The sequence below is a fragment of the Carlito syrichta genome, unplaced genomic scaffold, assembly GCF_000164805.1.
Source record: "Carlito syrichta isolate Samal-C Ts95f unplaced genomic scaffold, Tarsius_syrichta-2.0.1 Scaffold153566, whole genome shotgun sequence".
Classification (NCBI taxonomy): Eukaryota; Metazoa; Chordata; class Mammalia; order Primates; family Tarsiidae; genus Carlito; species Carlito syrichta.
The window spans coordinates 627,759-653,501 of record NW_007097662.1 but is presented as its reverse complement, the minus strand read 5'-3'; the positions used below and the strand labels follow the sequence as shown (position 1 = coordinate 653,501).

The following is a 25,743-nucleotide window of genomic DNA, read 5'->3' as shown; positions in this document are numbered from 1 at the left end:
TGTAACAAACTACCACAATCCTGAGGACTTAGAACAACACAAATGTATTCATTTATTATCGTACAGTTGTGGAGGTCAGAAGTCGGCCATGGGTCTCTGTGGGCTAAATTCAGGGCTGTATTCCTGCTGTGGACTCTAGGGGACAATCCTCATCCTTGCCTCACCTGCTTCTAGAGACCATCTGCATGCTTAGGCTTTTGCTCTCAAATGACTTCAGTCTCCTGTCACCACCTCTTTATTCTGATGCTGACCCTCCCACCTCCACCTTCCAAGGACCCTGTGATTACACTGGGACCACCCACATAATCCAGCATAATCTCCTGATCTCAAGCTCCTTATCTACCAAAAACCCCTTTCACCATGGGAGGTAACATATTCACAGGTTCCAGGGATTTATATATGGACACTTTGGGGTGGGGAGGACATCATTTGGCCTATCATACTGGCCTGTCCACCTCTTCTTGCACCCCACCCCCATCGCTCATTTCTAACTGGCCCAGGGAACCTCTGGTTCCTTAAATACAACAACCATTTTTCTACCACAGGGCCTTAGTACCTGCCAGTGCTGCTGCCTGGAATTCTCTTCCTTCCCCTGGCAAGTCCTGTAACTGACACTCAGATGTGAGTTTAAATGTCAGCTCTCCCAGGGGCCTTCCCTGGCACCCACAGGCTCAGCTGGCTGGCCCCTCACTCTCTGTTGTGTTCCCCATTTTGTATTCCCTGAACATCTCTGATCACTAGATGATTTTTCCCTCATAATTTATTTTCCTATTGCTTCCACCACAGTGCATTCTTCGAGTGCAGGTCCTGTCTGTCTCACTTACCATGGCACCCCAATGCCTACATGGAGCATGCATACCGTAGGCACTTAACACCTATCAACTCAGTGCTTGGGTTCTCACCCTGTCCTGCCCAAAGGCCTGGGAATACTCCCTCTCCCTGTTTCTGAGTTTCACTTCTATTTATTTTACTTCATTCTCTTTGAGTCACTTCTCACTTGAAGGAGGAAGAATCAAGACTTGCGGTTCCTTTCTAGGCAAAGAAGGAAATGACCCTCAGGGCCTGGGCCCAGTGAGGCTGGGACGGGGGTCACCCATGCCACCTCCCCTGAGTCAGGGCCAGCTTCCCAGCCAAGACTCCCAACCTCTCCCACCCGCCTTCGAGCCTTTGTTCACCGCCTTCCTCTTGCCTGGAACATTCTTCCAGGGCACCAGGTTTCTTTCAGCTTGACCCCTTCATTTATGGCTGAGGAAATTGAGGCACAGAAGGGGCAGGGTCTTCTTCCAGGCACATGGCACCAGCATTCCAGGGTCCACCACCTGAGGGCAGTCCACTTCCTCTTGGGCCAGAGGCAGGGGCCAGAAAGCAGGGAATTTGGATGCTAAGGTCAGCAGACCCAGAAGTCAGCTGGTCCAGCACTGACATCTCGGCCTTCACTGAGGCCAGCCTGGTGCCAGTACTTCAGGAAGTGTCACCAGAGTTTACAGACTTCCTGTGATCCACAGAGGACAGCCAAGGGAGGAGGCCATCCCATCCAGTACCCCATGGGTCCTTGTCACTCTACAGATACATGCTTCCCACTCCCACACACCTGTTCTGCCCCTAAACTATCCCAGGAGCTCCAGGTCAGTGACACAGGGACCTAGGATGGGTGTACAGATGAAGTCAGGGCTGAGAGGGCATGATGGCCAAGGTCACAGCCTGCACTCACCCTAGGGCAGTGGAAAACCTCCAGTTCCTGGAATTCAGAATGAAGTCAGGCTTTGATCTCTGGGTGACCCACATCTCTAGCTCACAGGGCTGCTTTCAAGAGTGCACAACCTGTGCAATGATACAGGGCCTGCACTTAAAAGGGTCTCATGCTTGGTTTAGTGTTCTTCTGTCTCAAAATTCCTGACCTTTGAACAAGCAGCTCCACATTTCCATTTTGTCCTGGGCCCCACAAATTATGAGGCCATTCCCGTGTCAAGACCCTGTTCTCATGACAGCTCCTAAGCTAACCACTCTGTGAGATCTGGGATGAAGAGTCGACCCTCAGGGTTAAGACATTTGAGGTTTCCTACCAGCCTTCTGATGATAGCATCAATGTAAAGCTGCCAAAGAGGTTGTCAGGCTGGCCAGAACAGGCATGTTTGTTCAGAGGAGCCTTTGAATCCCACCCAATAGCAGCTGCGGAGTCAAGGGAAAGCAGTAGGAAGGGACTTGACCTTTGGGGCCAGACAGCCTTGGTTCAAATCCTGGCTCTGCTTCTTAGAGTCTGGGTGATCTCAAGAATGTCACTAAACCTCTCTGTTTCTCAGTTCATCTGTAAAATGAGGGCTACAATTATACCAACCTCAAGGGTGATAGGGAAGATTAAATGAGACAGCACATATGAAGGGCTTGATACACTGTCAGGCAAATGATAAGTGCTCAGTAAAGGTCAGCCAGTGAAATCGGAAACATGGGTTCCTTTTCTCAACTCACCACTTACTTCAGTGTAAACTTAACATCTCTGTGCCTCATTTTCTCATTGGCACAATGAGGATAACCTGAGTGCCCACTGCTTGGGGATTTCAGAGCTGCCATCAGCATCAGCCTTGCCCCTTGCCCCTCCAGGACCCTCCTCTGGGCTCCCCTATCCCCTGAGCATGCTTTCATCCTAGCACATGTGGCTTGTGAGTAGGAATTGTTTCTGTGTCTGTCCTCCACCTCCCAGCCTGGGAGTTTGCTGAGGGCAGAAACAGGGCCAGTTCTGCTGGTGTCAGCAGAGAGTGAAGGATGAAGGAATAAACAGTTCAAGGGAGTTCAGTTCTCCACGGGGGTTGCTACATCCTCAGGCAGTGACCACCATGCCCTGAGTGTGTCTCTCCTCTTTCCCCAGATCTGTCCCTCCTAGGAAGATGCAGAGGCTCATGATGCTGGTGGCCACATTGGGTGCCTGCTTGGGTCTGCTGGCAGCAGCCGCAGTGGCAGCAGCAGGTGCCCACCCTGTCCAGCAGGATACCCCCAGCCTGCTGCCCACCCACCAGCGCCAAAAGAGAGACTGGATTTGGAACCAGATGCACATTGATGAAGAGAAAAATGCCTCACTGCCCCATTATGTGGGCAAGGTAAGGCTCAAGCCTCGGGGCAAGAGAAGCCATCGGTAACTGGTGGTGGTAGCGGTGGTGGCAGTGGTGGTGGTGGCAGTAGCAGCAGCAGCAACCGCAGACACAGTGATAGATTTTGTGGTAGTTGTAGGGGTGGAGATGATGGATGTGAGGGTGATGGCAATAGTGGCAGAGATGGTGGAGATGGCAGATGTGGTGGTGGAGGAGATGGTGGTGATGGTGGTGGTGGTGACCTCAGTGGTGGTGGTCATAGTAAAGGAGAAAGTGGTGAAGATGGTGATGGTGACGGTAGAGGGATAGGTGATGGTGATGATGGTGATCACGAATAAGTGTTGATGGAGGTGATGGTATTGATGATGGAGGGGATGGTGGTGATGGTGGAGATGATAGTGATAGTGATGATAGTGTTGGTGCAGGTGATAGTGATAGTGATGGTGGTAGTGGTGGAAGTGATGGTGGTAATAGTGGGCTGATGGTGATGGCGATGGTGGTGGTGGGCGATAGTGACGGTGGTAGCAGTGGAGGTGATGGTGATAGTGATGGTTGTGGTGGAGGTGATAGTGATAGTGATGATGGTGGTGGTGGTGGTGGAGGTGATAATGATAGTGATGGTGGTAGTGGAGGTACTGATGGTGGTAGTGATGGTGGTGGTGGTGGAGGTAATAGTGGAAGTGATGATGATGGTGGTAGTGGAGGTAATAGTGATAGTGATGGTGGTAGTGATGGCGGTAGTGGAGGTGACAGTGATAGTGATGGTGATAGTGATGGAGGTGATAGTGATAGTGATAATGGTGGTGGTGGAGGTGATAGTGATATGATGGTAGTAGTGGTAGAAGTGATGGTGGTGATAGTAGAGCTGATGGTGATAGTGATAGTGGTGGTGGTGAGGTGATGGTGATAGTGATGGTGGTAGCAGTGGAGGTAATGGTGATGGTGATAGTGACGGTGGTAGCACTGAAGCTGATAGTGATAGTGATAGTGGTAGTGGTGGAGGTGATGGTGATAGTGTTGGTGGTAGTGGTGGAGGTGATGGTGAGCACTATGTTTTACTTTCTCCCATACCTTGGTCTATGGAGCAGATATAACTGACAGAAGGGCCATCCCATGCTCAGGTTGAGGAGGCCACCCTGCCCAGGGACTTTAGGGCTTAAGGCAGAGCCAGTAAAGGCTGCCATGAAATGTTCCCATTTGAGAGATTAGGAAAGATCTGAATAGTCTTTGACAAAATTGAGCTGGTGACAAAATTAATCATCCAGACCATAGTTTGCCAACCTATACTTAGGCCTCTGAATGTCCTCAAAAACCTCTTCCTCTCAGATTCTCCCTCTCTGGTTCCCTGTGACCCTACACAGCTCCCCAGGTTCCAGATCTTCCATAATGAGGTGCCTGACCCGAGCCTGCCCTCCAGGGAAGTACCTCAAGTTCTGACCCTCACTTCATCCTCCTTTAAAATGTGCCCATCCCAAGCCCATTCTCCTAGAACTTGGAGCTTATTTGAGTGACTACTGAATTGCCTCACCATGTCAAATTGTCATCAATGTCAAAGCCATCTGCTCCAATTTGAAGGAATGTTCCCAGTGTTGAAATTTGACACACAATGGCGGGTAGATGGATCATGTATTTCAAGAGTTTTCAGTGAGGAAGAAAGTTTCTTTCAAGTGCATTAAAATCTCACATGTCAGCTTCTTGGCATCAAAATGTTGGGAGTAAAAAAAGTTAATGTACTAGAGAAAGGATGGACAGTTCCAAGCAGTGAACTGGGTGTTGGAAGGACAGCAACAGTGGGCAAAGACAGAGACAGTCCCCACCCTCATGGAAATGGTGGTCTAGAGCAGAGCTAAGCAAACTACCACCTACTGATACAACATGGCCCACTGCCTGGTCTTGTAAATAAAGTTTTGTTGGAAGTTTATTGGAACATAGCCACACCCATTCATTTGCAAATGGCTGCTTTCATGCTACAATGGCAGAGTTGAGTAGTTGTGCTAAGACACTATAAGGCCAGCCAAGTCAAAAATATTTGCTATCTGGCTCTTTACAGAAAGAGTTAGAGAAGGGCAGCATACATCAGACAAAGAATCCCACAAATGGTGGTGATGAGGGTGCTGTCTGGTCACAGAGAAATAGGCTGAAAAGGGCCCTTTGATGCAAAAGCCCACTTCTGGCTCCAGAAATGCCCTAGCAGCCAAAGGAAGGAATAGGGCCAGCTGAGAAATCTCCACTCAGAGCCCCGTCCCCAGCCAGTGACTGTTCCTCCAGCTCCCAAGAATGGCTGGACTCTAAATCCCCCAGCATGGCCAACCCAGAGGGGCAGACACTTGCTCAAGGTCACACAGTGAGATCAGGACACAGCCCTAGGAGAACCTAGCCCCAGGAAAACGTGAGTTCCTGACTCTCAACATAAAAGTGAGCTCTGTGTCATAGAGGGAAGTGTCGTCAACCTACCTACTATTGTACCATGATTCAGTCTTTGAATGGAATGGCCGGCCCCAGGAAAGATCTTCAGAGTGAGTCAGGGAAAGCCTGTGGAATGTGGAGGCCACCTGCATCATGTCTTGCACAGCCCCAACAAGGCATCCATTGGAGGGCCTGCCCAAGGTCTCAGGCAGCAGGAAGACTGCCCGGCCTGCCGTCATCTGCAAACAGTGTTCACTTGGCACCTGGTATTGAGTTGGGGGACAGAGGAGCCACATGTGGTCCCAACCCTGGGAAGAAACAGGTTGCTTGGGAGAGGCAAAGACTGGGCTCCAAAGATCACCTCCTAGTCCTCGAGGATGTAATCTGAGGGAAGGAAGTCCTTGTTTGTCAAGAACAGTCTGGAGCTTTTATTTACAGATGTGGATGGACAATGGGAGCGAACATTGAGCGGCTTTCAGAATCCACAGTTATGAGTCAGCATGGTTTTTGACACTGAGATGTTTGGCCAAATATATGAGGGACCCCAAAAAAACAGAATTTTTTTTTTTGAAGAGCGGGCTTCTTGTAATACAAGCTTTCCCTGCTAATTATGTATTCTAGGAACCCACTGACATCAGTGTACTAACTAACATTGTTGTTAGAGGCTGCATTCTGCTTCACTGAATTTTTTTTTTTAAGATTCTTTCACCGGGCTCAGACTGTAATCCCGTGCTTTGAGAGGCTGAGGTGAGTGGATTGCCTGAGCCCGCAGGTTCAAGACCCGCCTGGCCAACTTGGCGAGACCTCATCTCTACAATAAATCAAAAAATTAGCCGGGCATGGTAGAGCGCACCTGTAGTTCCAGCTACTTGGAAGGCTGAGGCGGAAGGATCACCAGAGTCCAGCAGGTCGAGGCTGTGGTGGCCGGGAGCATGCCACTGCACTCTAGCCTGGGTGACAGAGTGAGACTCAAACTCAAAAAAAAAAAAAAAAAATAGATTCTTTCAACGCATTTGCCCATTTAATGTTGTGTGATTTACAAGCGCACCTGCCTACACTGTGCTGAGTTTTCAGGAGTTTTTGACCCAAAACAGCATAACCCGCATGTCGTACCCTCCCTCTCAGCCCATCTTGCCCCAAGTGACTTTTTTGTTTCCTTGGATGAAAAAGTCCTCAAAAGGAAACATTTTGCCAATGTGGAAAAGATGAAACAAAAAAACCACAGAAGCACTAAAACACATCAAAATTGATGAATCCAAAAACTGTTTTGAGCAGTGAAAAAGCATCTTGATAGGTATATCTCATCAAACAGAGTACATTGAAGTCGACTGAAGTTTAAACATGTAAGAATAAACTCACAATTTTTAATAAATAAATTTTGGGTTTTTTTGTGGTCCCCCCTCACATGGTCATCTTAGAAAAGGGGATCAGGCTCCCAGAAACCTATAACCCTAGTCACAAGGAAAACATCAGACAAATTCCAGTAGGGAGGGATCATCTTACAAAGCACCTGACTAATACTCCTAAAAACTGTCAAGGTCATCAAAAGCAATGGGAGTCTAAGAAACGGTCTCAGTCACGAAGAGCTTAAAGAAACATGACAATTAAATATAATGTGTACCCTGAATGGGATCCTGGAACAAAAGGAGGACATTAGGTAAAAACTAAAGAAATCTACATAAACAATAGCCTTGAGTTAATAATAAAGTAACAATATTGGTCCATTACTAACAACACATATACCACACTAATGTAAGGTCTCAATGCTAGGGAACAGGCATTTAGGAACTCTCTGTCCTAGTTTCTCAATTTTTCTGTAAATCTGAAACTGTTCTAAAAAAAAATTAAGTCCAATGAAGAAAACTTGGAAGGAAGGAAAGCAGAAACTAGATAGTCACATGCAAAGTTTTATGCAGAACTCCAGTAAAGTAGACCCACGCTGACTTGCTCCCCCCACCCTTCCTGCCCACATGGGTCCAAACACACTCACCCAGAGCCAAGCTGGAAGACTGTCATCTTTTCCTAACCCTGAGCAATTCACAAAGGGCCCCAGACTGTCCCCTTCTCTTTCAGTCCCCACTGTCACTGAAGGCCACAGAGCTGGGACATTGCTGCCTACCACCTGTCTGGCTATTCATCGTATGTCCTGGCTATTAGGCCCTGGGACCACCTCATAAGGCTACTGCCCCCTGCACGCCACAGTCCTGTTCCAGGAGGCTTTACCACAACCAACTGCTGCTCACCCTTCTCCTTCCTAGGGAGAGGGTCCTCACTCCCTACCTCCCTCTCCTCGCCTTCCAGACTCTTCTCTACACTCTACCATCTGACTTCTCATCCCACTATCCAGTCACTGCTCCCACCAAGGGCTGCAATGACTGCACTACTACTAAGCCCTGGACATACTTTCCAGACCTCATGGGCTGTGACCACATCCTTCTAGAACCTCCCTCTTCTCTTTTGAGCCCCCAGCTCTCTCGGTTCTCTGGAGGACTCCAAACTTTCTAAAAAGTCCTCACCAGACACCAAGCAAGGCCCTGGCTCCATTTGACCCTTAAGTGTTGCCCTTTCTCATGGTGCCAGCTTCAAACCTAAGTCCTGGGAGCTACAATGGGATCTGAGCTGTCTCTGTGCTCCCAGCAGGGCCCTGGCACTTTCTATAGCACCAATTTATATTTTTTAATCTAATTGAATTCTATTTTTGACATTCTAACCTTCTATGAGAGTATCATCTTACACGCATGAAATACTATTATCTTCCTAATATTCTCTGTTTCTAAAAGATTCTTTAAGTGGAATGTTTAGCTATTTTAACCTTCTAATATCCTTTAACCTATGGCTCTATTATTAATAATAACTAGCATTTATTGAGACCCCTGCTCCGTGCAAGATGCTTTACAAAAATTAGTTTCCAATCTTACTTCTTGGGACACTAGTAGTACATATTACAAAGAAAAATTAGTTCAGTGGTCTAATAAGTATGAAAACTCCTGAGTTAAACAAAACTCATTGGAGTTCTTTATTGCAGGACTGGACATTGTAAATCTCTAAACGTAGAACATTTTATGTACCATTTCACAACCCAATTGACTGGAACCAGTGGTACACTGATAAATGACAATTGTCTCTCCAGGGGAAAAGGTCTTGATTTGTAGCATCTGCCAGTTTCCATGGTGTAAATACTCTAGCCACGTCTGATTTAAAGCTGTCAACATGATGTCACTGAAGGCCGAGTTGGGAAGAAGATGTGCATGAACACATCATGATTTAATGTTTCCATCATACAGATATAATAGACATGAATAACCTCAAGAATATAGCCAAATGCAGTCAAATAATTAGGGTGTGATGAACTCCAAGTGTCTGTTACCTTTGCTTTTAATATAATGCATTTAATTGTAAGTTTATATAGCTTAATTTCTAATGATGACTATGTTTGACTATCAGCCCACAAATATTCCAGGACATTTAAATTGGCTCTCAGAAGCCAAGCTGACACAAGCCAGCCCAAGCTCATCACCGGCAGGGACCCCGTTTTGTGTAATAAAGCAATAGAGGCCAGTGTTTCCTGGAATTCACTTCCCAGAGTGCTGTTCTACTCATTAGAGCAGCTCAACATCAGAAGCAATATGATTTCCATTTTACAAATGTGCTAACCACAACTCAGAGAGATTAAGCAATTTCAAAAATAATCCTTGCCTTCCAATGGCACTAAGTATATTCTCACACTCAAAAAGTGTATTCTAAGCACCTACTAAATTCAGGCACCATCGTAGGTACATCGGGCCACTGCTAAGCAACTCGCTTCAGTTTGGTGTTTGCAGGGACCTGGCTGAGAACAACTCACTGTTGAATAGTCAGAGGCTCTTGTTTAAAACCTCGATGTCAGCCGGGTATGATGGCTCGTGCTTGTAATCCCAGGACTTTGGGAAACCGAGGTGGGAGGATCACTTGAGATCAGGAATTTAAGACTAGCCTGGCAACATAGCAAGACTCTGTCTCTACCAAAAAAATTAAAAGACTAGTTAGGGATGGTGGTGCATGCCTGTTAGTCCTAGCTACTCAAGAAGCTGAGGTGAGAGAATCACTTGAGCCCAGGAATTCAAGGTTACAGTGAGATATGATCGTGCCATTGAACTCCAGCCTGGGCAATGGAGTGAGTGAGACTCTGTCCTCACTCTCCCAAAAAATGCTCAGTGTCACATTTAGGACCCCTGGCCAGGCCCATACACATATACATACATGTGCAAACATGCACATGTGTACACCTGCATACAGCCATACCTAACGCATGCATGTGCACACTCATGTGGGCACACACTGTCACACACACTCACTCAATTCTATCCCCAGCTCATGGTGTCTCTTCTTTCCTAGATCAAGTCAAGTGTGAATCGCAAGAATGCCAAGTACCTGCTCAAAGGAGAGTCTGCCGGCAAAGTCTTCCGGGTCAATGCAGACACAGGAGACGTGTATGCCTTTGAGAGGTTGGACCGAGAGAAGATCTCTGAGTACCAACTAGTGGCCCTCATCGTGGACAAAGACACCAACAAAAACCTAGAGCCTCCTTCTAACTTCACCATCAAAGTTCACGATGTGAATGACAACTGGCCTGTGTTCACACAACGGTTGTTCAATGCATCAGTGCCTGAAATGTCAGCTGTGGGTATGTGCCCAGTCTGTCCCTCCCCTCACTCCCTCTCTAATCCCCAGCCTGGGGACACCTCTCACACCAGTCATTCACTGCTTGGCATCAAAATTCTGAGAGTTCAGGGCAGTCTGTGTTGCCACTTTATATGACTTGAAAGAAATATTGGTCCCTAAAGATTAAACTCTGACCTGGCCCCAGACTAAGCCTGACCCTAGTCACAATCTAAGCCCTGATCCTGTTCATGAACTGAGCTCTGGAGCCTAGTCACAGACTGAGCCCTGATCCTGATCCTGGCCATCAGAGACATATACACATCTCATTACTCTTCAGAACAAACCTTTGACTCTCAGGATTAGCACACCAAGAGAATAGCTTTTGCACAGAAAGAATGCCAAGCCATACCACTAAGGCAAGAAAAGTTATCTCTAGGGGCCAAATAGGAGTGGAGTTGGGGGACAGAACCCTGGTCCCAAGGTGTGTCACCGGTCTGGACCCTGGGCTCAGGAGGTTAGTAGTTTACTTCTTAAGATATCCCCCAACCTCCAGAGAGTGTCAGAAAAGAGCTTCCCTCTTCACCACCTTAGTCCAGGGTCTCAGGCCAAGGCCCTGGGATCAGATCTTTCTGCTGAGTATGAGACCCTGGAGTTCAAGGGGGTGCAAGACATGACACCACCCCTTTGGGACATCTTTTCATTCTCATGTTCACACTCTTCCAGGAGAGGTAGAAGCAGCCCATCCTATCCTCGGCTTCTCCTCCTGACCCAAGCCCTCCAGCAACTTCCTCATTTCTCCCATAAATTCACAAACAACCTGTTCTCTTTGACCCCTTCATGGCTGACCTGGCTGGGTACCTACCACTGCCAGCACTTCAACCCCAAGCAGGGTCCTCTGAAAACAAAGGTTTTTCTTCCTCAGGACTTGGGGAAGGTGGGACAGAGAATAGTCTGAGCCCCATCTTCCCTCTTCCAGGAATGGGGTCAGGGGCCTGGCAGTCACAAGGAATCTCTCTCTGCAGGGACCTCGGTCATCCGTGTGACAGCAATGGATGCAGATGACCCCACAGTGGCAGATCACGCCTCTGTCATGTATCAAATCCTGAAGGGAGAAGAGAATTTTGCCATCGATAAATCTGGTCTGTGTGATGAAACTTCCTGGGCAGGCACTGACTTGGAGGGATGGGGGGGTGAACATTCCATGTGCATATACTAAGGGAAGTCCAGTCTGATAGGTGTCACCAACCACAGAACCACACTGTCCCATAGAGGTGGTCAGTATCATATATATATATAGACAAGGTGACTGGTCAAAGGAGATGGAAGCAGACAGGTGCATATGACACGGACTCAAATCCTGGGAAAAAATCAGGACCTTGTTACCTAAGCGGTGACCAAGAAGCAGCAGCAAATTCTGGGTAGCAGCTCTGGGTACAGGTTCAAACAGATCTGGTTTCCAATACAGCTCTGCTACTCAACCCCTCTAAAAACCTGAGACAAGTCAACTAACTTCTGTGAGCCTTAGTTAAGGAGAGAGCATGGATCATGGTAATTATTCACTCAATAACTTAACAAAAAAAAACCCATAAGGACTGAGTCTTGGGAGCAAGATGGAAGGACAGTTGGATTGTCTTTCAGAGGGATGACAAACACATAGCATGGGCACCACTACTATGCTACAGTATACTAAGGTAGACATCACTAATCCATCACAGCACTCTTTCACTCTGAGTCTGGATGTGGCCTCAGGATCTTTCTCAACACAATGAATGATCCAGGTGGCTAGGACCAATACAGGTGGCTAGGACCAATATTGAACCAAACTGTTTGGCCAGCTATGGTCACGCAGTGCAGGCCTTGCAGGTAGTGGGTTGTAGACTCTAGGTTCTCAGACCTGGCTAAACAGTGGAATCACCTGGGAAGCCTCTAAGTCAGGTAGCACTTGGAAGTCAGCTTCTCCCCAGGTAGGGACCCAGGTGTATTTTCTAAAAGTTCCCTCAGTGACACAGCTCCTCCTGGGATTCCTTTTTGTAGGACTCATTTTCACAACAACCAAAAACTTGGACCGAGAGACACAGGCCAGGTACGAGATCGTGGTGGAAGCACGAGATGCCCAGGGCCTCCAGGGGCACTCAGGCACAGCCACCGTGCTGGTTACTCTGCAAGACGTCAATGACAACTTTCCCATCTTCATCCAGAGTGAGTCTCTCCCCTGGGAAAGGAAGGCGGGATACGCCAGACTCAATGACTTGGGAACTCTGGGGGAGGAATCTGATCCCCACCCTCATCTCGCTCCAAACTCTAGCGTGGGCCTAAGGCCCAGAGAAGTCTTTTGGGTGCCTGGAGGAGCCCTGCTACCACCCCTGTGTCACATTCCCAATGCTATCATGCCGCCCCCTGCCATGATCTCCTCACAGGCCAGAGGGGAATCACTCTCCCTGCTGGGTGCCACCATTGTGCCCCAAGTCCTGCTACAAGACGAGCAGTTTCACCCAGATCCCCATGGATCAGGAAAACCCAGGTCCTGAGACTCAGGCTCCAGCTAGAACATTTCCACCAGCAAAGTTCTACATCCAGAGCCAGGGCTGGGCCCGATCCCACCTACAGACCGATTTTCTCTCAAAATAATGTCTGACAAGAGCCTTGCCCACATCCTAGCTGGGCCAGGGAAGAAAAGTTGATGGCTCTGTTCACTCATATCCCCAGGGATGATGCTGTCATTCAGTAGTTCTGTCTCCCCAGCCTCCCTGAATGACTGATGCTGTCATTCAGTAGATCAGGCCAGTTCTCCTGAAGTGACCTCATTGTACATGGCATACCCTCCCTGAAGGCAGGGCTTGTCTCTCTCTTGTCAGTTGATAGGTCCCCTTGCAGAGTGCCTGCCACACAGTAGGTGCTCAATAACTACTTCTGGATGAATAGAGGGATGGGTAGATGGACAGACAGGGCAGAACCTCTTTCCCTTGAGACCCAGAATCCCAAGGGCATTATTATTATCATCATTATTTTATCATGCCCATTTCCCGTATCAAAATATGTTCCCAAAGCATGAAGAATCAATTGCCTCATCATTTCATTAATACAATGCCCTTCGGGGTGCCCTCTTTCATCAGCCACGTACACGTTTGCTGTGCCTGAAGATATCCGCGTAGGCAGCCCCGTGGGCTCTCTGTTTGTTGAGGACCCAGATGAGCCCCAGAACCGGAAGACCAAGTACAGCATCGTGCAGGGCGAGTACAGGGACACTTTCACCATCGAGACAGACCCCAACCACAACGAGGGCATCATCAAGCCCAGGAAGGTTTGTAGGACTGTAGTGATGCCGTCAGACTGGGGGTTCGGAGTTCTAGGCAATCACAGGTGTTGCCTAAGGAGAATGTTCTAGGGCAGCTCTGAGCCTGTCACGTGCTTGTGGAGACTGTGACCCAGTGTCTTAGGCTGAGTTACTCCAAAAGTAGACCTTGAGGTAAGGATTGGGTGTAAGTTGTTTATTTGGGAGGTGATCCCAGGAAGCCTCAGAAGCAATGACCCATGAGAAGAGGGAAGCTAACACTGGGCTCATCAATGAGCAGATGTCACTTTGGGCAAGGGGGGCCCAGTCCCACTGGGGACCTCTGAGGGACAGTGTAGAAAGCATCTCAGAGTTGCAACAGCTGAGGGTGAGTGAGCTAGGATATTTATACACTCACTCTCGACAGTGTTGATTGGGGGCTTCTCCTGGGGGCACTTCTGGCACTTTCTGTCCTGGCCAGTAGAAAGCCATCAGCATGGAAGAAATGGTGAGTGCTGGGGACATATGGATGGCTGTTGACAATGGCTGCTGCTGACAAAGGTCAGACAGACCGAATCTGGAAGATGAGGAAGGGGTCCTGTCAGGGGTGTAAAAATTTCTCTGGGATGGCCATGCCAAGGACTGGGGTCCTGGGTCTGAGTCCTAGGGACTGAAGACATCAAAGAGAGGCAGACCCAACTTCCAGCATCAACACAACTCTAAGTGTGTGAGGAAGAGTGTTTTAACAGCAACACCATACAGTGAGCAATTACCTGTCAGGAAAGGCTTCTGAGAGAGTATCTGGCTACCTTCTGATTGCCTTCTTGAGGGATGAGTAGGAGTTTCTTAGGCAGACAAGGACAGGAAAAAAGGTGTAAGGAAAAGGTATATCCTTAAGCACTTGTGGGTAGAATCACTAGACCATGATCCCCGTGCCCATGAGCAGGCCCAGAGCTGACCCATCGCATGTCCTTAGTACTGGGAACAGATCCAGGATTGGGAGTGTGGCCATGAGGCTGCTGAGATGAACTGGGGAGCAGCTGAGACAGACAGTAGGCCCAGCCATTCTCTTGATGACCTTGGAAATATTACTTGTCCATGCCACAGGGCCCTCATCTATAAAAGAGGTGACATCCTGGTGATACCATGCAGGGTTGTGTGAAGATCATGTGCTTGGCCCAGAGCAGACGCTCACCATGCTTTTCCCTTATGCAGCTCCTGGACTATGAACACATTCGGCAATACAGCTTCACCATTGAGGCTACAGATCCCACCATCAACCTCCGATACCTGAGCAGCACCCCCGTCAGAAACCAAGCCCGTGTCATCATTGATGTCACAGACGTGGATGAGCCACCCGTCTTCCAGCAGCACTTCTACCACTTCCAGCTGCCGGAGAACCAGAAGAAACCTCTGATCGGCACAGTGCGGGCCACAGACCCGGATGAGACTCGGCACAATATTGGGTAAGCAGGTGGTGGGTGGGTCAATGCTGATGACAAGGACAAACCCAGCATTGATGTTCTGTTGGTCTGGGACCAGGACTCAGAGAGGTAAACTGGCTTCTCCCAGTGCATTCAGGGGAAGTAGCAGAGGCGAGACTAGAAGCCAAGCTCTCCCACTAACTTACTCAGTGGGTTGGACTCTTACCCTGCTCGGACCTCCCCACCCCCACCCCCATCACATAGCATGGTCCTGGCCATCCAGGGCTGCCTGTCCTCTGTTCGGCCTTGAAGGCTTGTTCTGGACTCCAGCTCTCACAAGTCCCATCTAACGAGATATGGCAATCAAGGGAGAAACCAAACCAACACGATGATACACCTGAAGCCCCTATTAAAAATGGTTTATTCAATGTGTCTTCCCAAATCCATTTTTTTTTTTTTTTGAGTTGGAGTCTCACTCTGTCACCCAGGTCAGACTGCAGTGGGCTCAAGCGATACTTCCACCTCAGCCTCCTGAGTAGCTGGGACTATAGGCTTGCACCACCACTCCTAGCTTATTTTTTTTTTTTTTTTTGCTTGTTTTTTTGGTAGAGATGAGGTTTTGCTATGTTGCCCAGGCAGGTCTCAAATTCCTGGCCTCAAGCAATTCTCCCGCCTCGGACTCCCAAAATGCTGGAATGAGGCATGAGGCACCATGCCAGGCCAGACATGTTCATGTTGCCCAGTTAGACAATACAAAGATCTATCAAGGAAACGATGATAACCCCACTCTCAGATAACTCAGGTTAATGACTTAATGTGGTCCCATAACACCTTCTTCAGGACCATACAAACATATAGATACAGTCATGTTGAATTTGTTGTGGCTGTTTGTTTTTGGTGTTTGATTGTTTTTAAATTTTTTGGATCATGCATTGCTCATCTCATTGATATTTTTTCTTCTGTCTTAAATAGACTTCCCTCTGGTACACATACACACACAAAATAGTTCTAACCCATACTTTTTAGAGCCATGTAATATTCAATAATAAGTATGAATTTAATCCAATCTTATTTTATTTCAGATGGGTAGCCAATTGTGCTAGCACAGTTTATTAAATAAGTCAACGTTTTCCCACTTTTATTATACTAAGTTCCTGTAGATGCCTGAATCTGTTTCTGAATTCTCTGTTTTATTTATTGTTCTGTAACAAAACCATTCTATTTTATTGTACCAGCTTTACACTAAATCTTAGATAGATATATATATATAAAAGTTCCTTTTTTGCTTTTTTATTTTATATTTTTATTCATTCTCAAACATTTATTCTCTTATCAACTTTAAAAAATTATCCAACTTTTTACAAATATTAGAATTCTAATGAGAATTGTGTTTATACATTAATTTTGAAAAAGTTCGTGGTATTAGGTCTTCTTTTTGAGACAGGGTCTCATTCTATTGTCCAGGCTGTAGTAACGCAGTGGTGGCATGATCATAGCTCATTGTGACCTCGAAGTCCTGCGCCCAAGTGATACTTTCACCTTGGCCTTCCAAAGCGCTGAGATTGCAGGCATGAGCCACCACACCTGGGTTACGTCTTCTTATTAAGGACCAAATTCATTCCTCCATTTTGATTACATATTTGGGGCAAAGTTTGGGACTACTGTTTGCCGTTCTATTCTAAAGAGTCTATAATTTTGTTTTTGCTTTTTCTTTGATCCAAGGGTTTGTTTAGGATTGACTTGATTTTTTTCTTTTCATTTCCAAGTGATAGGGTATTTTGGGGTTTCGCTTTAGCTAGTTCTATGATGTCGCACAATTGTATTTGTGTCCATTTTTTCCTAGAATATCTAAGCTTTTATTCTGCATGCATTTTAATTTTTCTATTCCATTAACAAAGATTTGTAGCTATTTTGCTTTCTTTGTGTTTTGTAACTTTTATCCCTATAAAACTACCCAATTTGTTCTGCTGAAATAGTTTGCCTTCAATTCCATGTTGCCCAATGTTGAATGTGTCCTGTTTTCATATTATTCATATCTGCCTGATGTAAATTTGTCAACTTTTATTTTCAACTTTTCCGAGTTGTTTGGCATTGTCTTCTGAAAACACGATGTAATTCCAGTTTTGCTTTTTAATCTAAACTGGAATACTTTGTGTTTAACCTATATACACTTTTCATCATAAATGATACATTTAATCTTACTTCTTTTATCTTGTTTTACATTTCCCACTTCTCAAACTTAATGGCTTTTTTCTTTTTCCCCATATTTTCTATACTATCTATTTTTTACATTTTTTATCCTAGCTATTTGGATAAAGGGCATCTGTTTCTACTTCTACCAGTGAGAATTACTCCTATCTGTAAAATTTTAAATGTTTTCCTGGACCTATATTTTCTAGTTTAAAATATCACACACACACACACACACACACACACACACACACACACACACTGTTGCCTTCCTATATATGATAATGAAATCAGTAGCTTCATTTTAATTCCTACCAAGCCTGGCTTTTACTTTATATTGAGACTCTTAGCTACATGGAGTAAGTTTTCACAAAAGTTTTTTTTAAGACTCATCTTTGTGAAAAATATACTTACTGAGTTCGTGCATATTTGCCAATACCTTAGTTCTTGGCTTCTTGTAATTAAGATGTGCTCACTTAATCCTCAAATCTTAGACACTTCCCTTCAAAAATACTATCAATGTGTTCCAGCAGTTAATTTTGTGGGGACAAAATTAATTTTGTGGGGACATTTAGGGCAAGTCTGATTTCTCTTTCTTCTTAAGGAATTTATTTTTTTCTGCTTGGACTCTCTTTCATTTTTTCACATAGCCCTGAAATTCATAAGTATTCTCAGGATATGCCTAAATATTGCTCTCTTTAAATGATTAAGTCATTTAAATAATGCTTGATATCAATGACATCTTTTAATCTATAGATTCAGATCTTTCTTCAGATCAGGAAATTTTCTTTTATTATATGTTTTATTGCTTCTTCTGTGTTATTTTTTCTGGAATTTTTCTCAGTAATAGCAGTTATTCTTCATATATATGAAATATTTATATATTTATCTTTTCACAACTTTTTCCTGATTTCTGGAAAAACTTTTTGAATGTTTACTTCACAAATTTAATTTCCTTGTAATTAGCTCTTGTCTTCTCCAGCTCTTTTAGTGTTTCTTCCTGCCTCTTGCCTAGGTATCTTCCTGTTAATCATAAAAACCAATCTCTGTTGTGCTGCAGTGTCACTTGCTCAGCCCTGAAAGTACTATTGATGGTCTCAGGGACCACCTTCCGGCCAGGATGGCAACGTCACTAAGATCAAAGATATTATGTCGCTACCCTAAGTCCCTCTGTGTGGGTCTGCTCCCTGCTCCAGTGACAGAGCACAGTGACCGCTGAGAGGAAGATGGAGAAGGGTGCGGGGAACGGACCCTGAGGGTTTTGTCTGTGGTGCTGAGGAGTTTGGACCCAGAAAAGGACAATGGAAGCTATGGCACTCTCTCCCCGGGGCAGGTACTCCATCCGCAGGACCAGTGACAAGGGCCAATTCTTCCGAGTAAGCAAACAGGGGAACATTTACAATGACAAAGAACTGGACAGAGAACTCTATCCCTGGTATAACCTGACTGTGGAGGCCAAAGAACTGGATATTAGTGGTGAGTGGCCCCATCTGCCAGGGGACCTGGGCTCTTTTCCTTTTCTCTCATTCTTTCAAAACAGGCATTATGTGTCATTTGGGGTCTCAAAAAGTATTACAAGTACCTGCAGAGGTGTCACTGGTTAGGATGCTGTAGAGCTTCCATGCTCAAGGGTGGTCCTTGAGTCAGCAGCACAATCCAATCTTTTCATCCAGAACGCCATCCCTGGTCTCTCTTCCATAGCTTCTTCCTGCAAAAAGCGGCCTCCACAGGAAGCTCTCCAGGACTACCCATCCATACATCTTTCATCTCCTAGGGCCAGCATCAGCTGAGCTCACTCTGGTGATGAGTACTCTCCCCTGCAGGGAACCCCACAGGCAAAGAATCCATTGTGCAGGTCCACATTGAAGTTCTGGATGAGAATGACAATGCCCCAGAGTTTGCTGAGCCCTACAATCCCAAAGTGTGTGAAAATGCTGCCATGGGCAAGGTGAGTCTGTGGAGGTGGGAGGTGAGGAAGTACCACCCTGGGATAGGCTGAGAGGCGGGACCACCCTCTCAGTCAGTTGGGGTTCTGCTGAGCCTAATGGAACCTATGCAACACCCCTGAGGAAAAGTAACATACTCCCCATTTTACAGATGGAGAAACTCAGGCTTGGAGAGACTGTCTGGGGAGTAGATTAGCAGGGGCAGGAGGGTAGAAAGAGTAGTTTTATGAAGACCTAAAATAAGTAAGAGGCAGCCATAGTCAGGTCTAAATCCAAAGACCCCATCACTGAACCCCAGGCCATCCCAGCACCGTCATTGACCTTCTCCGTTTTTCACACTCCAGCTGGTCCTACAGATCTCCGCAATAGACAAGGACATAATTCCACAAAACATGAAGTTCAAGTTCTCCCTGAATACTCAGGACAGCAACTTCACCCTCACGGATAATCACGGTATGCATTAAAGTAGTCAGCTGGTCCTTAACAGGTTCAAGAGTGAGGTTACCTGAGTCTTGAAGCACCAGGGTCAAGGACCACACCAGCAAACTGGGGGCAGGCCCCTACTGGGATTTTCAAGTTACAGGATATTTTGTCACTCCTGCCACATACACCGTATGCTTGGTCCGTGCAATGATCTGAGCTGCCCTAGCCAAACTGCCGAGTCCATGTGGCCTGTCACTCCCTAATAAGATGAGATGGCTCAAGGCAGCAAGGGGTACAGAGGAGATGTGGGGTGCAGGCAGTCAGCTCAGCTCATGAACTAGATGAAGGATCCCATCCACACGGGATTGCTGTGCCTCGGCAAAATCGCAAATTGCTCTCTGCTGTGGAATGTTGAAGTCACTCCCAAAGAGTCTAAATTGGCATGTGAAATCCTAAATCCCAAGGATACAGTGAGCTTTGTTTGAATTTAATGACAATGACTACTCACCACCAGGTGGCCATGTGATGGCATTAGTGGCCAATCAGAGCTTCTGAGAAGTGCTGATTGGAGGGATGAGGCTGAGTTGACTTCATTCCAGCCAAAAGTAGACAGGCTTCCGTGGTCTCTGTAACATCCTCGGAGAAATTCAAAAAATCCCCCTTGAGTGTAAATAGAGTGGTCCTTCACCCAGACCACCTGCCTGAGTAGACCTCCTGCCTGCCCCTAATTGGCAACACTATGGTTAATGAGGAGATCTATATTGAAGCAGCCCACTGCCACCTTTGAGGGAGGTCGAGAGTGGGGGACAGACCCAGAGGGTCAGCCACAGACCTGTTCTTAAGGAGCCTGTTGTGGGATGCGAAAGGTGGATCTGCCATGTTGATAGTCAAAGACAGACCGTTCAACATTCAGCGATCCTTCGGCCTCAGCTTTCCAAGTAACGGGAACTACAGACGTGCACTAGCACACCCGGCTATTTTTTATTTTATTGTAGAGATGAGGTCTTGCCAAGGATTACTTGAGGCAGGAATCAAAGACCAGCCCAGGCTGGTCTCGAACCCACAGGCTCAGGCAATCCAAAGTGCTGAGATTACAGGCTGAGTCACCGAGCCAGGCCTCAGCTGTCTTAAGAAGTAAATAATGTGACAAAGATATCCCCATCCCCAATGTCCACCCCAGGCCCACCTCAGAGTGGGGATCTGCAAAGGGGTGAAGGTTTTGGTGTCACCCCAAAGACACCCATATGCAACCAGGAGATAAGTCAGTTGGTCTCAGATTCACTTAATGTCCTGCATGTCAAAAGCTCTAATTTATCCCATAAAATGTCAATGACATATCGTTTATTTCAATTATAAGACTTAATACTGAAATGTAATTATGAGTTATGAAATGTAATTGGCCTTCATTTGAAATCTAAAAAATGGCTTTCTTGGCTTTTGGCTGGCTTTCTGAGTATGCCAACCCTGCATAGCTAGTAAATCCTGGAGCAGAAGACGTCTGGGACCCTCCTCTGATCACAGGCATTACAACCGCCTCAGAGTCTACAAAAGGCAGATCAGGATGGGCACAGTGGCACACACCTGTAATCCCAGCACTTTGGAAGGTCAAGACAGGAGGATCACTTGAGGCAGGAAATCAAAGACCAGCCTGGGCAACAGAGAGAGACTTTTCAACTCTACCAAAAACAAAAGTTTTATAATTAGCCATGCATGAGTAGCCAGGCACGAGTAGCCTGGGCTTGTAATCTCAGCTACTCAGGAGACCAAGGGGAGAAGATCGCTTGACCCAGGAAGTTGAGACTGCAGTGAGTGACACCACTGCACTCCAACCTGGCTATCAAAAAACTAGACCCTGCCCTCCCCACCCCCCAAAAAAGAAAAAAAATATTATCTGGCCTCAACCCAGAACCAATGCATAAGAAATATTTGTGAGAGTAAGGGTCTGAAAAGCAACCTGTTTTAAGAAGCTCCCTGAGGGATTCTTATATACAGGAAACCACTGACTGGACCTGGGACAAGGAGCCAGTACTAGAACCAAAGCACATTCCCAGTCTCAGACTGTCCCGGAAACTCACAATTACAAATGTAATCATTTTCCCTGTGCCCCAAGGATCATATGCATTGTTTTCACTGTTGTAAACAGTATAACAATGGATTTTCAGGGATAGCAGAAACTGTCTTAGAAGTTAGCCTAACACTAAAAGACTTTTAAAACTTTATTTTTCCCAATTGCTTGTCAAAGCTTGAAGTGATAACATTAATTAATTGAGCTGAAAGAGAATAGCTCCTGTTATTGGAGTGAAGTTAAGAAAGAGGACGGGGTCAGGCATCAGTTGCCCACAGAAACCAAAAGCAAAAGGCTTTTACCTTCTGGCCAACGCATTCTTGGAGGCTGGATCAAAGCAACTCCCCAGTTATGCTCTCTGTGGAAGACCAGGCCTGCTCTCAAATGGGGCAAGGGATGCAAAGGGCAAAGAAGCCCAGGCAGCACATGGGCTGGCATGATCTGGGAGGGCTCCCTGTATGGCCAAGACTGGCAGTCACTCCTGGCAAAGCCTAACTCCAAGGTCTCGGTGTTTTCAGATAACACAGCCAACATCACAGTCAAGTACGGGCAGTTTGACCGCGAGCGTGCCAAGGTCCACTTCCTACCCGTGATCATCTCAGACAATGGGAGTCCAAGCCTCACAGGCACCAGCACACTGGCGGTGGCCGTGTGCAAGTGTAATGAGCAGGGCGAGTTCACCTTCTGTGAAGATATGGCCTCCCAGGCGGGCATCAGCATCCAGGCGCTGGTAGCCATCTTCCTCTGCATACTCACCATCACAGGTCAGTGCCAGGCAGGATGGGGAGGACATAATGAGAGGGTTTCACAGGAGGAGTAGAGGCCAGGGGTCCAGGCCAACCCTGCTTCCAGCCTGCAATGCAAACCTGGGCCTTGGGATGCTGTGTGCAGGATACACGAATGTGAGCTCCACCCACCTGGGCGCCTGAGGTGAGGTTGGCAAGTGGGTGCAGGGCCCAAGACCCCTTCCCCACCCATCAGGTCAGCTCCACTCTAAAACAACATATATTGCAGCCACTCATTCCACTTAGATATTTTGAGCACTTAGTGTATTGCCAGGCATTGTTCTGGGCATGTATTTACATAGGACCTATTTTTGAAAAAGAAAAAAGGATCCAGTTCTAAAAAGGAACGTTGAAAAACTTTGGGTTTAACTTGTCTCTGTGAGTTTCCTTTCCCTTTATAGAATTCCTCCAGCCTTGATATATTCCCTTTCTTGTTTGAGTCTCAGAAATTTTTGGAGTATTGGAAGCCTTAGTTTGGGTTCCCCAGGAAGCAGTCCTGGGACAAGCATTTGGGTGCAAGTGGTTATTTGGGAGGTGGTTTATTTCCCTGGAAACCTCCTAAGAAAGAGAGGGAGTGAAGCCAGGAAGAAGGCAAGCTGATAGGTTATCAGGCGAGTTTCCACCATGAGTAAGTGGAGCTTCCTCCTACTGGGGAACCAGGAGGAGGTGTGGAGCTACACCCCAGCATCTTCCCACCCACGGGAGAGGGTGGCTGTAAGTTACCCTGCATACTTCACCCACCACGAGAGGAGGTGGCAGCCAACCCCCCAGAGGAAGTCCTCAGGTGATTAGAGTTCACCCACACTCTACAATGACAAAGCCTGGATACAGCAGGGTACTCCAATTATCTGCTCCAGGTCTCTCCTGCCAGCGGCTCCCCTGAGAAGTCCCCTGGGTGTGTCCCCTTCTGGGGCTTCTGTGACAGACAGCCAAAACCCAGATTCCTCGTTTAATAATAATGAATACCAATGATGATGATGGCATCCCCACCACAAATAGAACTGTTTAAGCTCATAATCCCTTCCCAAATATAAACAAAGCAGAATAAGTCATCATTTCCATCTTACAGGCAGAAGGGGGTGTTACCCTGGGTATTCCATCTTTGCTGATGTAGATAGCAGTTTGTTAAGTAACTTAGGGATAGAAGGACAGTGCTTGGGTGTGGGCTGAGCCTAATTTTTGGAGCTCTCTGCACAGCACGGTCCACTCCTCCTCAGGGATCCAAGACCTTCACACAGCTACACCCATCAGAGATTCCAGCAGGGCCAGCATCTTCCCCACTGCTTGACTGTCACTTGGACCCTCTGAGCTCAGTTAGCTTAACTGTATAATGGGGATAATAGTATCTACATTGAGTGAGATAATAGGAGAATGTGCCATAGCACCAAGCACGTTTGTAGTAGATGCTCAAGAGAGTGGCCGAAGTTGACAGGCACCATGTCCATGAGCACCACATCCACCAGCACCATCACATCCATGATCATAGTCGGCAACAGAGTCATTACTCAGAATCCTTGACCTCCAAATTCCAGCTCCATCCCTCTCCCCACATCTGCCCAACACCTGGCCTCTAGGAGATGGCGTGGAAGGATATGCCACAGTGGCATGAGGAGGGAGGGAATGAGGAAGAAGGTATGTGGGCTGAGACCTACAGGATAGAATGAACTGGAGTGAGCTCCAAGCTCTTCCTCCTCCCGGTCTCCTCCAGTGTGTGTGACAGCCAGTCAGGACTAAGTGTCCCTGGGCCAGATGACTCTGTCCCCTGGGGTGCAGGTGTCTGGACTGAACCAAACTTTCCGTGTTGTCCTGGTCTGGAGTGGCCCTGGGAGATGGGGCTAGCTGTGGGAGTGTCCCTGCGAGGCAGGGCTCACCCTGGAGGTGTCCCAGGGAGACGTGGGTGGGCGTTGGAAATGGGGCTGGCCCGGGACTTGCAGGGAGGAGGAGCAGGAGCGAGGGAGTGAAGGCTGGAGGAGTCCTGTCCCCTGAGCCTCCTTGACACCTGTGCTTTTGCGGGCTGGCAGTGATCACCCTGCTGATCTTCCTGCGGCGGCGGCTCCGGAAGCAGACGGGCGCCCACGGCAAGAACGTGCCCGAGATCCACGAGCAGCTGGTCACCTACGACGAGGAGGGCGGCGGCGAAATGGACACCACCAGCTACGACGTGTCGGTGCTCAACTCGGTGCGCCACGGCGGGGTCAGGTCCCCCCACCCCGAGCTGGACGCCCGGCCGTCCCTGTACGCCCAGGTGCAGAAACCTCTGCGACACGCGCCCGGGGCGCACGGTGTGCCCAGGGAGATGGCCACCATGATCGAGGTGAAGAAGGAGGAGGCGGACCAAGACGGCGGTGGTCCCCCCTACGACACGTTGCACATCTACGACTACGAGGGCTCCGAGTCCATCGCTGAGTCCCTCAGCTCACTGGGCACCAACTCATCTGGCTCCGACATCGATTACGACTTCCTTAATGACTGGGGGCCCAGGTTCAAAATGCTGGCGGAGCTGTACGGCTCAGACCCCCGGGAGCAGCTAATGTTTTAGGGGGCCATAGCCCTCTGAGCCTGGGGGCCCAAATCCTCGAACGCCAGCCACCAAGCCCTCCAGAAATGGCACTGACTCCCCAGCCCGGCACCCCTCCCTCGTGGGTCCTAACCGTCCCTGGGATAGCAAACCCCAGGTCCCTGAAATGTCCAGGAGCATATTTCCAGTGATGGATACTCCCAAATGCTGGAAAATTCAGACGCCGCATTGCCCTGTCACCCCCAGACCAAGATCTAATGCCAGTACGCTCTGGCTCCACAGGGCTGCAAAGCAAAGCAGCCTGGGCTCACCTGCTGGGGGGGTGTCTTCCCCTGGGGACTACAAACCCCCTGGTGAGGCTGGTGAGGTCCTGGTGCCTGTTTGTCTGGAGGTGAAGGGCTGGAGAGCATGACCCATGCAGGGAGATGCTGCAGTCCAGTCCCAGGGGAGACTGTGACCATCTACCAGGCCTGTTCTCAAGAGCCCCAGCCCTGCTGTAACTCCCTCACACCCTCCCAAGTGCCCCATCACTTCCTGGCCCCTCTCCAGGCCCATGAAGAGGGAGAAAGGGGCCATGTGGCAGCTCCTGACCTTGGGTCCCGAGGTGACCTCACTGGACGGCCACACCAGCAACTGTGCTGTGCTGAGCATTGAACCACTCAACCACATTCAGGGAAATGACTTGCTGGGTTTTGAAGCAAATGTGAATTCATCCTGGAGAGACAGTGGACATCAAGTGTGACAGATCATAGGGTGAGGGCCACCTCCACACCCACCCCCTCGGGAGAGGGCCTAGAGTCGCCGAGACCTGGATTTGAGCCTCCTCAACATTCCTCCAATTTTGCCTGTGACTGGGGGAGATATACCTGGCATGGAAGATATACCTGGCCTGTCTCCCATCTCTGCCTCACTTGATTAGTCATTCATGCTGTCTCTTTTTCTTTTTCCCGTCTACTCCTTCTCTCTTGAATCAGAGGCATCCAAGCTGTGG

At 47.8% G+C, this 25,743-nt stretch overlaps 1 protein-coding gene across 1 annotated transcript in view; it reads left to right on the top strand.

The window, feature by feature from the left end:
* CDH5 (cadherin 5) overlaps positions 1-24,800 on the top strand; it is a 34,036-nt gene extending 9,236 nt beyond the window's left edge. The window contains exons 2-12 of the mRNA XM_008050659.2: positions 2,864-3,092; positions 9,864-10,152; positions 11,153-11,269; positions 12,165-12,329; positions 13,244-13,431; positions 14,617-14,867; positions 18,349-18,491; positions 18,839-18,963; positions 19,306-19,414; positions 21,968-22,213; positions 24,256-24,800. Of these exons, the coding sequence (XP_008048850.1) occupies positions 2,883-3,092; positions 9,864-10,152; positions 11,153-11,269; positions 12,165-12,329; positions 13,244-13,431; positions 14,617-14,867; positions 18,349-18,491; positions 18,839-18,963; positions 19,306-19,414; positions 21,968-22,213; positions 24,256-24,773 (2,361 nt within the window). The 5' untranslated portion in view covers positions 2,864-2,882 and the 3' untranslated portion in view covers positions 24,774-24,800. The remainder of the gene's footprint in view (positions 1-2,863; positions 3,093-9,863; positions 10,153-11,152; positions 11,270-12,164; positions 12,330-13,243; positions 13,432-14,616; positions 14,868-18,348; positions 18,492-18,838; positions 18,964-19,305; positions 19,415-21,967; positions 22,214-24,255) is intronic.
* Positions 24,801-25,743: the final 943 nt, after the last annotated feature.